This window comes from Durio zibethinus, chromosome 17 (genome assembly GCF_047325235.1).
Source record: "Durio zibethinus cultivar Kanyao isolate XHJ-2024 chromosome 17, ASM4732523v1, whole genome shotgun sequence".
Taxonomy (NCBI): domain Eukaryota; kingdom Viridiplantae; phylum Streptophyta; class Magnoliopsida; order Malvales; family Malvaceae; genus Durio; species Durio zibethinus.
In genome coordinates, this window is record NC_143178.1 from 23,799,421 (window position 1) to 23,813,601 (window position 14,181).

The 14,181-nt window shown below is 32.8% G+C and overlaps 3 protein-coding genes across 4 annotated transcripts; 1 reads left to right on the forward strand and 2 right to left on the reverse strand.

The window, feature by feature from the left end:
• Positions 1–2,234: 2,234 nt before the first annotated feature.
• On the forward strand, positions 2,235–7,018 carry LOC111284622 (plant cysteine oxidase 3-like). The gene is made up of 5 exons (XM_022873394.2): positions 2,235–2,567; positions 4,238–4,380; positions 4,777–4,939; positions 6,310–6,510; positions 6,673–7,018. Exons 1-5 carry the CDS (start codon positions 2,348–2,350, stop codon positions 6,792–6,794), a joined length of 849 nt encoding a protein of 282 aa, XP_022729129.2. The 5' UTR covers positions 2,235–2,347; the 3' UTR covers positions 6,795–7,018.
• A 176-nt stretch (positions 7,019–7,194) lies between these two features.
• On the reverse strand, positions 7,195–10,179 carry CAS (calcium sensing receptor). Of its 2 annotated transcripts, none has more exons than XM_089746676.1 (6): positions 9,830–10,179; positions 9,396–9,641; positions 8,217–8,409; positions 7,915–8,056; positions 7,662–7,793; positions 7,195–7,569 (listed from the first exon to the last, which is right to left on the reverse strand). In XM_089746676.1, the coding sequence occupies exons 1-6, from the start codon at positions 10,091–10,093 to the stop codon at positions 7,338–7,340; spliced, it is 1,209 nt and encodes a 402-aa protein (XP_089602802.1). In that variant the 5' UTR covers positions 10,094–10,179; the 3' UTR covers positions 7,195–7,337. The 2 variants fall into 2 exon arrangements, with proteins under 2 accessions (XP_089602802.1, XP_022729112.2); XM_022873377.2 differs by having other exon boundaries at positions 9,845–10,178.
• A 647-nt stretch (positions 10,180–10,826) lies between these two features.
• On the reverse strand, positions 10,827–13,214 carry LOC111284628 (uncharacterized). The gene is made up of 5 exons (XM_022873407.2): positions 13,074–13,214; positions 12,943–12,974; positions 12,583–12,824; positions 11,209–11,445; positions 10,827–11,115 (listed from the first exon to the last, which is right to left on the reverse strand). Exons 1-5 carry the CDS (start codon positions 13,208–13,210, stop codon positions 11,107–11,109), a joined length of 657 nt encoding a protein of 218 aa, XP_022729142.2. The 5' UTR covers positions 13,211–13,214; the 3' UTR covers positions 10,827–11,106.
• Between the last annotated feature and the right edge of the window lie 967 nt (positions 13,215–14,181).

Here is a 14,181-nt window from a genome sequence, read left to right on the forward strand (position 1 = left end):
TTATGGCCCACAAAAATTGATTTTCAAAAAATAATTTGTATTTTTTTAGATATTTATTTAATAAAAAAATTAGTTGATCAATAAAAAAATGATGTTATTTTTTTTAAATAATCTTATGAATTTGAAAAAGAAAAAATATTTTTCAAAAAAATTTATTTATGAATAAAATTATTTATTAGTATAGTTTTAATTATAAATAATATTATAATATATTAATGAATAATATACTATTAATATAATATATTAATAATTAATATTATATTAATACTTAATATAATAATAATTATTCATTTAATTAATAAATATTATAATAATATATTAATAAATAATATACTACTAATATAATATATTAATAAATATTATTAATAAATAATATTATAATATATTAATAAATAATATATTTTATTTTAAATATTTGTTTAATAACATAATATTAAAATATTAAAATATTATTATTAAAAATATAATTATTTTTAATATTCATAATTTTAATAATAAATAAATTTTAATATTTTAATAGTTATATTAATATTGTTTGAACAAAAAATTTTTTTTTTCAAGAAACAGTCAAACAACAAAAAATATTTTTTATTAACTCATCTAAATAATAAAAAATCTCACTCGATTCAAAAAATATAAATATTTTTCAAAATTCATTTTTCAAAATTCATTTTCTGGGAGACAAACAGAGCATTACTTTATTAATCTATTGTTATTCAATTTAGTATTAAAATATTATTAAAATATTCTATTAATTTTGATAGGTAAAATACTACAAACAAAAATCATACAAAAATATATAAAATTAATAAATTCTTTTGATTTTAAGGTATAGAAAATCTATTTTATTAAAGTAGTTTTAATAAAGTTGACACAACTTTGATATAAAATAAAAATATATATAAAAATCATATTTGGTACATAAAATTATAATGGGATAAGATAAAATAATATTATGAATAAAATTAAATTAAATAATATCATCTTATCTTATATTTAATATATATAATAATTAAAATAAAATAAATTATTTATTAGTCAAAATTAAACTTTCTCAAAGTTTTATATAATTTAAATGATTGATATAATTTTTAAGATTATAATAAGACACGTAAATTTAATCTCATGAATTAAAAATAATGTTCTAGATGATTGAATCATTTTATATCAAGATAACAATAATCCTCTTTATAATCCTCTTCATAATCTTATTATTTTAAATTAGATACAAATCAAATATAATATAAAATAATTATTTTACTATCCTACCTATCATCTTATGCATTAAATATAACTAAAGTTGACAAGATATTGGTGTGCTTGTTTTGATGTCATGTTGATGTATATATTGATGTTATCATTTGTCACTTATCTTTAAACAAATAAACTTGTATATTAAACAAAGTCATATATAATTATACATATTTTATACTGGAATAGAGAAGATTCTTATGCTAAAGTATACTCTGGGAAAAAAATAATATGAATTATTTACATTTTAAGCTAAATCATAACCTAAAATTTTATAATCTGATCAAAATCTTTTTATTTCAGAGTTACTTGATATTTTTATCTGAGTTACAATATCCAAAAACAAATATCAAATAAATAATTTGTTGTCGTTCTTCTTCAATAATGAATAATAAATTAGCGAAAGCTTTAAAATTAAAACAAACCCATCTAGCATTTTAATAATTTATACATTATAAACTCAAATGGCATTATCACAATCAAATTTGACTACAATAATAAAAAATATATTTCGATTTCACAAATTTTAAAGATAATTTATATTAAATTTATATATTCTCAATTAAAAAAATTATTGAAAATAAAATTTGAACCAAAGCTTTATAAATAAGTATTTAAAACTTATCAACTCATTCAAATTTGTTACAAAATCAATAAATTTCTACATTAACATAATTTATCTTTTATTTAAAATTATCAAAACTTAAATTTTAATATTTTATTAATAGATTATGCTATTATTATATTAACCAATCTTATGTATTTTTAAAAGCGCAAGTTTAACGTTAAAAAAGATCGAACTGTTTGAGTTTAAATGAAATAAGTTTACTTCCATAAGTTTTATATAATTCAACGCGTCACCGGAGTCGTAGTTCGATTGAAAGCCGATCATTCCACCTGGAATCCCAATAAGCATGGCCCAAGAAAAAATCAAAGCCCATTTCTCGAAACTCGTTGAGAAAGTGACAACCACCGATTTACTCAGACTCAGACGACACGAATCAAAGCAGTCCAGTCCAGAGAAAGTGCCACTACTTGACATCCCCAATTTGCACTTCGCAGTAATTCTCAAAAACACTACCCAAAAATATAGAATATGTTTTCAAATTTTCTAAAGGCAACAGATAAGGCCATGGTTTTTCTACAGAAGAAAGCTGTGTCCCCTCTGTATATTCCAAAGCAAAAACTGCATGTGGCTATGAACAGCACTTCTCCTAAAGTGCAGCTTCTCCATGATCTTTGCAAAAACACCTTTACACCTTCAGGGTTGTCTTCTGCTCCTTCCCAACCCATCCACAACCTCTGCTCTCTTCTGGGTACTTTCATCATTGCCCTTTTTGATTTCCCTTCATAAAGCTTTTGCATGTCAAGTTTGCTCGAATTCTGCATTTGGGTTTTGCCTAATGTGATGTTTTATGTAAAAGGTTCGATTGATTAGGGGCCTGGAATGGAAAAAAAATTGAATCTTGTGAATACTTGAGTTATGGCTGAACTGGCTTTCACATATTCGATTAGTTCTAAATTGGCTCTTTTTTTCTTTTGGCATCTGATTTTGAAGTTTGAAAAGGTGGTTTGTGAATTGATGAAATTATTGCTTGGTCTGTGGTGTAATGTTCTTAATTTTTCATTGAAAAAATTAGTCCTTTTTATCTAAAACGACTCTAATTCTGAAGTTTTGGACTGGTGTGATCCAAGTGTTTATTTAAGATAAAACAAAGTTACCTGAGAAAAAGTTTTAGTTCTTTTTCTTTCAATATATTTTGTTTGGATGAAATTTATGTTCTTTTTTTATTTACTATCTATTAATAGGACAGAACGTGGGCATGCGGTTTAGTGACATTGAATAAGGTGGTCTTTAAGAGGGGAAATATGTGTTATTTGTTTACACTAATGCTGCAAGACGAGCTGCTTAACGTGACAGGGATATGATTCTTGTTCCTTTTACTATGTCATGATGGCTGTGTAGCATTACTGCTTTATTGAGCACAAATTAATCCATGAATATCATCCTTGATGATAACAACATTCACTCTCTTAGCCTTAACCACATAATTCTGATATGGACATGTAACTGTCAGAGATTTTTTCACCTATGGACATGCTGTTTTATTTGTTAAATGAAAGGTTGCTGGTTTTAATTTTTCACTTAGTTATAAACTATAGTTTTTCAGGAGCTTTTGCATTAGTGTAATGGCAGAATTCTTGGTTCACATGCTCTGGAGCATGGGTTTAACTTTTGATAGTTTCGCATTTATACAAAAATGCTATAGTGTAGTGCTATTCTTTTATAATTCTTTTGTGGAGCTTACTTTGTTGAGCTAGATTTCTCTTATTTTAACCAAATCAGCAACACCATAATTGGGAAATAATGCTTTACGTATGAATTATGCTATTTAATGTAATTGATTTTCAAAAAACTGTCAAGAATGATCTTACTCATTCTTATCAGGTTAGTGTGCTTAATTTTTGAATATTTGTTATGCTTTGATGTGATTTTTAGGTAGAGTATTGCCATGTTAGAAATATTAGAGAACTGTTGTTTCCAGTTGGCAGTGATATCAATTTAATTGCAGATTGAGAAAGATGAATGAGGGATGAGTAGTAGAAAATTGCTATTTTGATAAGTTGATTGCATATTTTATGCAGTATTGTAATTAGTTCAGTCCTGAATTCCCATATGTCTGATTTATGATGAAGTATGGGATTGGATCATAATCTGTTAGGTAATTGGCTTTCCAAAGTTATAAGGTGGATGAAATTCATCCATTTTTGTGTGTCAATTCCAATTCTATTGCAACTTTTGAGGAGTAAATTTTTTTTTGATATCAACATTACTAGATGCTTTTAATCCTTTGCTTCCTAAAATTTGCATTAGCCAATAACTGAAAAACTGAAACTCAAAGCCTTTTTTTGAATATAGCAATTGAATAGGTTGTGATATCTGCTGCTTTTGTTTGATACATCACTTGTATATAACATTTTACAGACACATTTGGCCCTGCTGATGTTGGACTTAAAGAGGAAAGTCCAGATGATGATCAAGGGCATGGATTTTTTGGACTGAATAGAGTAGCTAGATGGGCTCAACCGATAACCTATGTGGACATTCATGAGTGCGATAGTTTTACGGTGAGCCTCACAATGTAAATCTAATTTACACTTATGATTTCATGCTCCTCTCTTTAGAGTTTCATATGATCAATTCTCCTTTGAATAATTTTTTATGTTCAAGTTTACCATTTCAAGGTTTATATGCATCTTTCTTATTGTCTCCATGAGGTTGTAGTTCATTTGTTTTTGTTACCTGGATCTAAAATTTTAAATTGTTTTTGCTTATTTTTTCTGTTTTTCCAAGTTGCCATATGCCACTTTTGGTGGTATTGATCATACTACGCCATCAGTACCTGCTTTTGAGTAGCTGTCAACCAGATTTGATTGAAAATATGGTCAAAAAGTTCATCCTCTTAAGGTTCTAGTATCTGTCTACTTTACTCCTTTTGGTTGAATAAATGATGTTCTGTGCAGATGTGCATATTCTGTTTTCCTACTTCTTCGGTTATTCCACTCCATGACCATCCTGGGATGACTGTATTCAGCAAAGTTCTTTATGGGTCTATGCATGTGAAGGCTTATGACTGGGTTGAACCTGCATGCATTAAGGAAAGCAGAGAGCCAACTTGCCTTCAAGGTTCGGTTTTAATATACTCTCTATACATAACAGTTAATCCGACATGCTGGCATTGAAAGGCAGTTTTAGTTTGGTTATTTTGTATAAATCCCCCATCAAGACTACCAACCTTCATTCACCGTGTGGAAATGGAACATACAAAAATTTTGATGCCATCAGATGGTAATACATTGATCTCTGCAAACTAGTATTGCTCTAATCAATCTCTAATGTTTTTCTTTTTTCTTTTTCCTATTTCAAATTTGGTTATGATATATAAAGGAGATATATAAAGCTATGCTGGGTTTTCCTTTATTAGTTTAATCAGAATTCTTGCCATTACATTCAAACTACATATTGTTCTAACCAGATGAAACTGTAAGTACCTGTTTTCGCCTTTACCAGCACCTCAGTCCCAACCAGTTTTCCACTTTATCACAACCTTCTAGTAGCATTGTCCTTGAATGGAAAGATGATGAGGATATGTTTATATCAGAGTATGAGCAGCCAATAATTTCATTCGCCTTTTTCCACATGGCCTTAAGAGTTATGCAAAATTAACACTATATTTTAGAAAGGTTACTCTGTAGCATATAATAGAAGTTCAATAGCATCTATTCACATATTTGGTGTGCTTACCATTTTTTGCCATTTTGGTACAAGGAGCGTACTGCTCGAACCTAGGATCTCTAGGCCTACTGCATCACACCCTTACCTCTTGGGCTAAGCCCAAAGGCATTGGTTGGACCTTACTAATTGTTGATAACTTGGTATAAAATAATCCACTGATCATATGATTTCATCTCAAATAATTAACCTGGGTTCTAAAGAAAGGATCTCATAAAGCAGCCCTTTATCGATTGATGAATGAGCAAATTTTGATGCCATCGCTCTCACCTGTCTCCACTTGGCATGGTATTGCTATATGGCCTGGGGTCTGTTTCCCTTAGAGATTTGAGGTTCTTGATGTAAGTTTGAATATCAGTGGGATAAAAGAGTGTTAAAAGCAACAAATACCAAGAAAAAGAAAGCGATGCTGATCACTATGTAAGTATGAACCATTGAATGTTACTCCAAGTCTATATTAAAACCATAAGTTCTGTGGGATTACCTTGCATGACTTTCCTGACCGCAATCAGCATGAAAGAGGGGGCTTGGCTTCCTCCACATGCTACCTGTATAGTAGCCCCTTTCCTCTTCATTCTTACCTTCATTATTGCTGTGCTTCTGACTGATTAGCAAGGCCCAAATTTTCTTGCGATAAGTAGTTCATTTTGTCAAGATGGTAGAGATTATAATGCTCTTTGGTTTCTTATCGATTCCTGTCACCTTAGTATGATTCTGTTTCTTTTAGGGCAGAAACTTATTACATAATAGTTTCTTTTTGGCAGTAAGGTTAGCAAGATTGGTGGTTGATAAAGTTCTCACCGCACCATGTGGGACCTCTGTTTTGTACCCAAAAAGTGGGGGGAATTTGCATTGTTTCACCGCAGTCACTCCTTGTGCCGTGCTTGATGTACTTGCTCCTCCCTACAGAGAAGATCTAGGTAGAAAATGCACTTACTACATTGACTATCCCTATTCCACCTTTGGTAAGTTCATCTTTTGTTATTAATATACGTATTTTTCTTGTCGTGCTTCTATTTTTTGGCATTGTTGTGTAACATTTAAACCCTATAACCTATGTCATCACATGCGAGGACAACCTTGAGCACAGTTTCAATTGTTGAAAAACCAGTCCATTGATTCTGCAGGAAATGAAGCTCAGATAAGCAAGGGGAAGGAAGAGGACTATGCATGGCTTGCAGAGATAGAAACACCGGATGATCTATATATGCGCCCAGGAGTATATGTTGGCCCTGCTATTCAGGTTTAGCTTTCAATGTAGCTCTTTGGCAGTGATTGGTAGATGATACCATGTTTGCTCAGTCCTTACCACATACAAATGAGAATGCTGATTCAACGAGATCTAGAGGTGGCTTTGCTCTTTGATGAATACACATACATGTAATTGAAACCAAAAAATGTGACCAAATTTTTACCTTTCATTGTGGAACATTTTTGCACTTAAAAAAATAGTCATTATTTTTAATTTGTTTACTCACTGGATCGAGTTTTGAAAACAGCCTTTCTGCTCGATTTTCTATGAATTATTGTGAAAGAATCTAAAGTCTAAACAAGGGAAAGTATTATTTGCTCCTTTAGATCATGCTTTCAAGTTATTCCAATGTGTTTCAGAGAAAAAATTATTAATGATTTCATTTTTAAGGCAAAGATGAGAAGAAAGAGGATGAACTAACATTAATGAAAGAATTACAACAGATTATTCCATGAGAGAGCTGACCTAAACAAAGAACTCACATTCAGATTCAAGCATTTCTTTTTCAGTTTATTTGATTTGATGAGGCAAAAAAAATTATTATTCTGCACCAGGAAGAAACTTTGTGCTGGTTGTACCAAATCGTTTAGCAGCTGCGGGAATAGCCTGGGATGGTGACACAACCTCCACCAAAGAGAAGTTGTATGTATCTGTTCCTAGTCGACTCTGCAGCCACCCTCTGCTTCCTGAAAACCCGTCAGCCACCACCCAGCAGTTGCTGAAACCGAGACTTGTTAACGTTTTCGCAACTATTTTTGCTGAATCACAGTAGCTGAAAACATTCATGGATTTGAAAAGGTTAACTTTGGTACCAGATTTCATAATGCTTCAGCATAATGGAATAGCAATGGAACAAGAACTCACGAGTCCATGATCACAATGTTTGAGCCCTTGTTGATTTTCTTGAGATGAGAAATCTTCAAGGCTGCAATCTCAGCTTCTACTTTCTTTGTGCTTCTCACTAGGCCTCTTAACTTGTTTGGCAACTCTTCCAAACTGAAACACAGAAGCATTCATGAATGATGAACAATCCAATCCAATGCACATTTGGATGGTTGGTGACATGACCGCAAACAAAGAAAAAATATTAGAACACAGCTCAGTGAGATTTACTTACGGAATTGCAACCATCTTCTTCTTAGCACTAGAGGGAAGGCGGGGGAAACCAGCCCTGTCCTTGTCCTTCTCTGATCGAATATCAACCATAATGTAATTTTGTGTAGATATTAAATCAAGGGCTTGAGCAGGAGTAACGTCACCTGAAGAACAACAGAGAGGCGACATGTCAGCAACATTCTATACATTATGACAAACCTATAATCCATTTTCTTCATTTTCTGTCTTCTTTAAAGTACTTTACGAAAAGAATTCATGCCATGAAGATGATACTTTATGTCAGAAAACAACAGCAATAATAACCTTTGTAACCACGAAGACTATAGGAGATGATGGACCAGAGGGGAGGAAGGAGGAGGTATGCAACAAATAATGCTCCAGCAGTGCCTACAATTGTTATCGGGTCTGCAGTTGTGAGGGTTTCAAAAGTTGAAGAAGCTACAGGCTTGGCTGCTTCAATCACCTTTGTAGTTTGTTTTGCAACATCAGCCGCTGTCTGCAACCAAAACCATTGCATCAGTTTTTCGGACACAACTAAGTAAACCCAGAACTTCAAATAAACAGATATGATCAAAGAAAATAATTTAGGAACCATGTTTTGTATTACAAGAAAAGAGTACATTGTAGATTCCAAACTGACCCTGACAATGATGTTTTGCTCAGCATTTTGGCTAAAGAAGTTGCTTATGCATTATGTTGGCATTAATAAACTACCAACTTGAAACTTGGATGAGATTGGAATAACCAAATATCGTTGTTTAGTTCACATTAAAACATATCAGCATTGCTTCTGAATGCACGCCAAGCTCACCTAAATTTTATAGAAAAAAAAAATAAAAATTTTGCAAGATCAATTCCCCAAGTTATTCACTGTTATCAGTCCACCATTAATGAAAGATTGAAAGCAAATCAGAAACGGTTTATTGGGCTTCAATCCTGTCATTTCAACCTTTGACAAGAACATTTAGCTTAATCTTCTTTGTGAACCAGGACAACATCTCAAACCACTTTTAAGTTTTAACAATATTATTCCTTAAATCCATCTCCTTTCAGATCCTATACAATGCCCGACTCAAGTTATGCTTAAGGGAAGGTGAAAGAGAGTAGAGATAAAATCCTTACTAAAATTTTCAATTCAATAGAAACACTGCAATTGGAAAACCAAAACAAAGTTCTAATTTAACATTTAAATGCATGATTAGCATTTTAATGAACTCAAAACAACATATAGAATGGTCACTGCAGTCTACAAATTTAACAATCCAATTCAACGGTGAGTGGTCACTAATGGGTAAAGAAATTAAGCATTACATTACTCTCTTCAAGCTTACTAAAAATACAGTCTCTACATTCAACAATGAAAATTTTTTGCTCATTTTATAAAATAAATCAAGTTGAAATTTTCAATAGTGGACACTCATCATGGGAGGTAAACAAATTTTCCTCCTTTTCATGCAAGTGAAAAAAGAGTTAGAGGTGAACCTTTGCAGCACTGAGAACTGGCTCAGTATCAAGGCCAGTGCTTTGAATTGCTTCTTGGGCTTTCTTTGAGGCCTCAGATATTGCTGGAGAAGCAGCCCTCAATACCTCTTCTCCAGCTTTCTGCGCAATAGGCACCCCTGCATCTATGGCTGGCTTCAAAACTTTCCCTACAACATCAAGAATCTGCTGCGCAGTATCCAAGGCATTTGAACCTGCTTCTTGAACCTGATCAATGGCTTTCTCCACCTGTAAAAAAGAACCAAATTTTCAACAAAATGGACATTACCTACTACTACTACAAAAGTAAAAAAAGTTCATATTGCTCGATTCCTATTTTGGCAGCAGTTTTATTATGGTTTTGACAGTTATTTAAGAAATGGGTATCAACAGAATTATGGGGAAAAAGGGGGAAACTACTTTGGCTTCTCTGTTACTTTTGACTTTCTTACTTCAGAGAGAGATGAGACAATCTGTTCTTTGCTAAGACTGACAGCTTTGGCCTCATGGGGAGGAGAAAATAAAGCCAATAAAGAGAGAGTTGTTGTTTTTGGCAGTGATAGACAGATGGGTTTAACTTGGGTTTTTAAAGAAGCTTTGTTTGTGGTTCTGGATGATGCTACTGATGGTGAAGGAGAAGAAGGGGGAGGAAGAGAATGTCTTGCAGTGGCTGAAACTCGGGTTGCCAACTGCACTGCCATTTGTGTTTGCCACCTTTGAATGTGAGAGAGGCACGCAGGTAGTGTTGGTTAAGTTGATCTTTGGTGAGGCTGAGGCAGACAGGCAGCTGAATGTATGGTTAATGAGGTGTCTGAAGATTGTGATGAGAAATGGAAGGTTGAAAATTGCCGGGGAAAACGGTGGCCAATTCAATGATTCTTTGTAGTTGGGCCCATCATGTCCTTCGTGACATTGCAAAGATTTCATTGCAGCCACCAGCAACTCTCCAACATGGCATGGCATCCACTTTGACTGGTTTATCTTACATTTTTACTATTTATAACCACTAAGAAATTGACAGAATGCTTCTTCAGAATGGGTTTAGAAATGCTTGTTTGTTTTAAGGAAAATTTTTGCCTTTTTCCGATGTTACAGACAGGATTTAGATTTTAGACAAATGATTCAAATCATTTTAGTTTTTCTTGCAGAGAACAAAACAACAAAAACAAAGGAAGAAATTTGGCAGTACTGGGAAAAGTCATCATTTCTTTGTGTCTGATTCAAAAGCTGGATCGTCCAATTCATTGTTTCATGCACGAAGAAACATATCACTCCCTATACCACTTAAACAAAACCTCAATCTCCAACTTATAGTATTTTTTTTGTTTTTTCATGTTCATTTAAGCAAACTTGTGTCTGCATTTCAACTAATTCATCTTTTTACATGAACAATGCCGGAGAATTAACCGGCACAGATAACAGAGCTTCTTCAGCTGTTAATGAAATATCCAACATGAATTACTTCATCAGGAATCCAACAAGAAGGCTAAAAAGGGTCCTTTTGTGTTCTAATTTGGATCCGAACTGCATTTTGAGTTGCAAATCAGTTGAGATAATTAAAAATACACTATTGTGAAGTGCAAATTCTATTACTATTATAACAACCAAGCATACCAGACTAAACTGTTGACTAATACAGAATGGTAAAACATTTTGAAATCTCGAAGCATAGAAAGTTGGAAATAATGGCTTCAAAGTGCTCCGGTGAAATTTTTCATGCTTTCTGCAATACAGAGAAGGGATAGACATTGTTATTGAAGATACTGATAACATGCAAATGAGCCTAAAGTTGATGAAAAACACGTGTCATTCTGACCTGCATTGGAAGGTATAGTTTAAATTCTGGTGGGAGTTCCTCTTCGGAGTACAAGCGATCAGAGAAATATATCCTACGAAGACGGCAATTTGCATGGACCTGAACACGTAAAGTCTCAACATAGTTGGTGCCATAGGCCCTCCGGGTATAATCAGCCAAATTCAACTGAATTTGATTCCAACCCTCATCCAATTTCAGTGGCATAGTGCATATATATGGCTTTACTCGAGTGACAGCCTAGAAATTCAAATAAAGTTGAAATAGCATGTAATTCACAACAGCAATCTGCAATATATGTTTTTCAGTGAATATACATAAAAATTGAGTGAAAAACAATAGCTTTAATTATAGTACTTAAATGAGAAAGCAGATTTTTAAGGGATTGAGCTCCAAAGGGTAGCTTCACCCACCAAATCCTATGATACAGAAGCAGTACCACGAATGATGTTTACCAGTCAATACTACATTAACCAAAGATCTATCAAGTCATCATGGAATTTACACTCCATGGCAAGAAAGAAAAAACAGCCGTCTGGTTTTGGTAAATGCAATGTCTCCACCCATGATCCATCCTTCCTTCATTATGTTAGGAAACTCCCCCAGGATGAAGAAAAATGATAGGAAAAAACACAAATAATTTCCAACTCAGCAAGAGTAGACGGGCACACATCAACAGAATATTAACACCATTTTCTTTTTTCATCCCAACACCATATATACCTGTTAGAATGATAGAAGAGGGCACATGCTAATGGCTTCTAAACATCAGACTCTTTGTTCATAATCATATATATATATATATATATATATATATACATATTCCTGACCAAATTCAATATTAATAGAAAGAGGCCACATTTTGGTATCACATTATTGATACAAATAGGGAAAACATCGATTGGATCTAAACAATATAATTCTCCGAGCCATATGCATACCAATAGAAAGAGAGCATATATTGAAAAGATCTACACGCCCAACTCTCTATTCATCATCATGTACCAATTTCGTAATTCGTAACAGAAAGCGGCATATATTTCGCTAAAACTAGGGCGAATATTGATAGAATAACAGCATAATCTACCCAGTAATGCTACTTGCCCCCATCAAATTTGTCCCAACTATTTGCACTCTCAAAATAAATTTCAATAATGAAGCCTACTAATTCATGGGTGGTCTTTAAATTCATTACTAGAATGTTAAGAGTTACACATAGACCAATAAATCATTGCCACGTCAACTACGATAAATAGTCAGGACAAAAGTGTTGCAGCAAATAGCATATCTTCCAATCCACCTATCTAAATACGTCTAAATTATTATATCTAATCTAAGAATCCAAATAGCATTAGAAAAATTAACAGAATTACATACTTGAAAGTTAGAAGCACGGAAACGACGCCGTACATTCTTATCATCAAGAATTTGAATCTCAAAAGTGAAATATTTCTTCAAGTTCTTAACAATCATAACCAAGAACGGAAGCTTAATACCAAGCGTAGCAGCAAGGGCAGCAGGGCAAGTGATATAGGTGGATTGAATATTCGATCCAATTATTTCCAATACATTCGATTGTATATCATCATCATGGGGTCGCTTTACATGCCCATTTACAACTGTAAAACAAATCCCAACAACAAAACTGTAATGGCAAAGCTAACAATTCAGCTAAAGCCTAAATCTTTTCAATTAAAGGTGAAGAAAAATGGGTTCTTTCTATATAATTTCACTGACCTTCTTTATCCCAGATTTGCAGAGGTTTGCTCCTGTAAAAAAAAAAAAAAAAAAAAAACAAAAAAAGTTGAAAAAATAACACCCCAAAGAAAACCCAGAAAGGAAAACAAAGTGAAAGCATTAAAGGGTACCCGAGGCTGTATAAAATGGAGAGAAACCCTGACTGAAAGGTGTTTTTGAACATCTTCTCAATGGTTTCTTTTCTGTAGGAAGAGGGAGATTGGAGAAGGAAGCATATGGGAAAGTAACCAAAAATCAAACGGTCCATGTCAATGGAGAAAGTCATGAAAACACCCCTTTAGTTTTTTAAATTACTAAGCTACCCTTAACACACTAATCATATGGACCTTCGGCCTTCATATGGTTTATTGGGTTCTTGTTTAGGTTCTGGAGCCCAAATATTGGGCTTTGAAACTAACTTATATCTAAGCGCTTGATAGGATCATATGCCATGTTCTTTAAGACTAAAAGCAAAGCCAATCCATTATCAGACAAAATCCCAAACATTAGTTTTTAGTTTGAGGTACCAAAGTGGGATGCTTTGGTTCTTGGCTCTTTTGAGGTGTTAGAGTTTTGTTTTGTTGGATGTATGCTACCAATGGGTATTAAAATCTGCTTCAAAACATTTGCCTATGTCAGTTCTTTGGCTTTTTGGAGTTTTACTCCCACATCAAATTCTCACCTTAGTTGGAGTTTCTAATAATATTGTTGTTATTATCTTCGATAAAATTCAAATTACAATCTATCTTGATTTTTTTATTTGATTTTTTATATAATCGACTCTAAAGTATGAAAAATAAATTTTAATGTATTGTTATTGTATTATCTTTGAGAGAGAGATCAGACATCATATCATTGTCACTGTAATTAAAGAATTACTGTTATTGGAAGCGAAACCGTAGTAGATGACATATAAAACCAACAAGATAAAACTTGATGTGATTAACAGAGAATTAACGAACGCTATCACTGAATGCTAACAATGATATGATCTATTGATAAAATATTAAAATTTTAATTTTAGAAATCAGTTTCGATATTTAACCTTCTCAAATTAGTTGGCACCATTTGCTAGAACGAGAGATTTCCTTGAAATAGGTGCTCTATTCAAGAGATCTATCTGTCTCTTCAAGACAACCCTCCGAACCCTTTCCACCCTTTCCTTCATGCTAATGGATGCGATCATTTTCCATTTAATAGACATGAACTGGCTAAGTAAATAACCTCAAAAATTCCAAG

Coding starts and splice junctions, on each gene's coding strand:
- LOC111284622 (XM_022873394.2), top strand. CDS start 2,348: ATGTTTTCAAATTTTCTAAAGGCAACAGATAAGGCCATGGTTTTTCTA. Junction 4,381..4,776: donor ATGAGTGCGATAGTTTTACG/GTGAGCCTCACA, acceptor TGTTCTGTGCAG/ATGTGCATATTCTGTTTTCC. Junction 4,940..6,309: donor AGAGCCAACTTGCCTTCAAG/GTTCGGTTTTAA, acceptor TCTTTTTGGCAG/TAAGGTTAGCAAGATTGGTG.
- LOC111284628 (XM_022873407.2), bottom strand. CDS start 13,210: ATGGACCGTTTGATTTTTGGTTACTTTCCCATATGCTTCCTTCTCCAA. Junction 12,825..12,942: donor GCAAATCTGGGATAAAGAAG/GTCAGTGAAATT, acceptor TTTGTTTTACAG/TTGTAAATGGGCATGTAAAG. Junction 11,446..12,582: donor TCCGTGCTTCTAACTTTCAA/GTATGTAATTCT, acceptor TTGAATTTCTAG/GCTGTCACTCGAGTAAAGCC.
- CAS (XM_089746676.1), bottom strand. CDS start 10,093: ATGGCAGTGCAGTTGGCAACCCGAGTTTCAGCCACTGCAAGACATTCT. Junction 9,642..9,829: donor CTGAAGTAAGAAAGTCAAAA/GTAACAGAGAAG, acceptor TCTTTTTTACAG/GTGGAGAAAGCCATTGATCA. Junction 8,057..8,216: donor TAGTCTTCGTGGTTACAAAG/GTTATTATTGCT, acceptor GTTGTTCTTCAG/GTGACGTTACTCCTGCTCAA.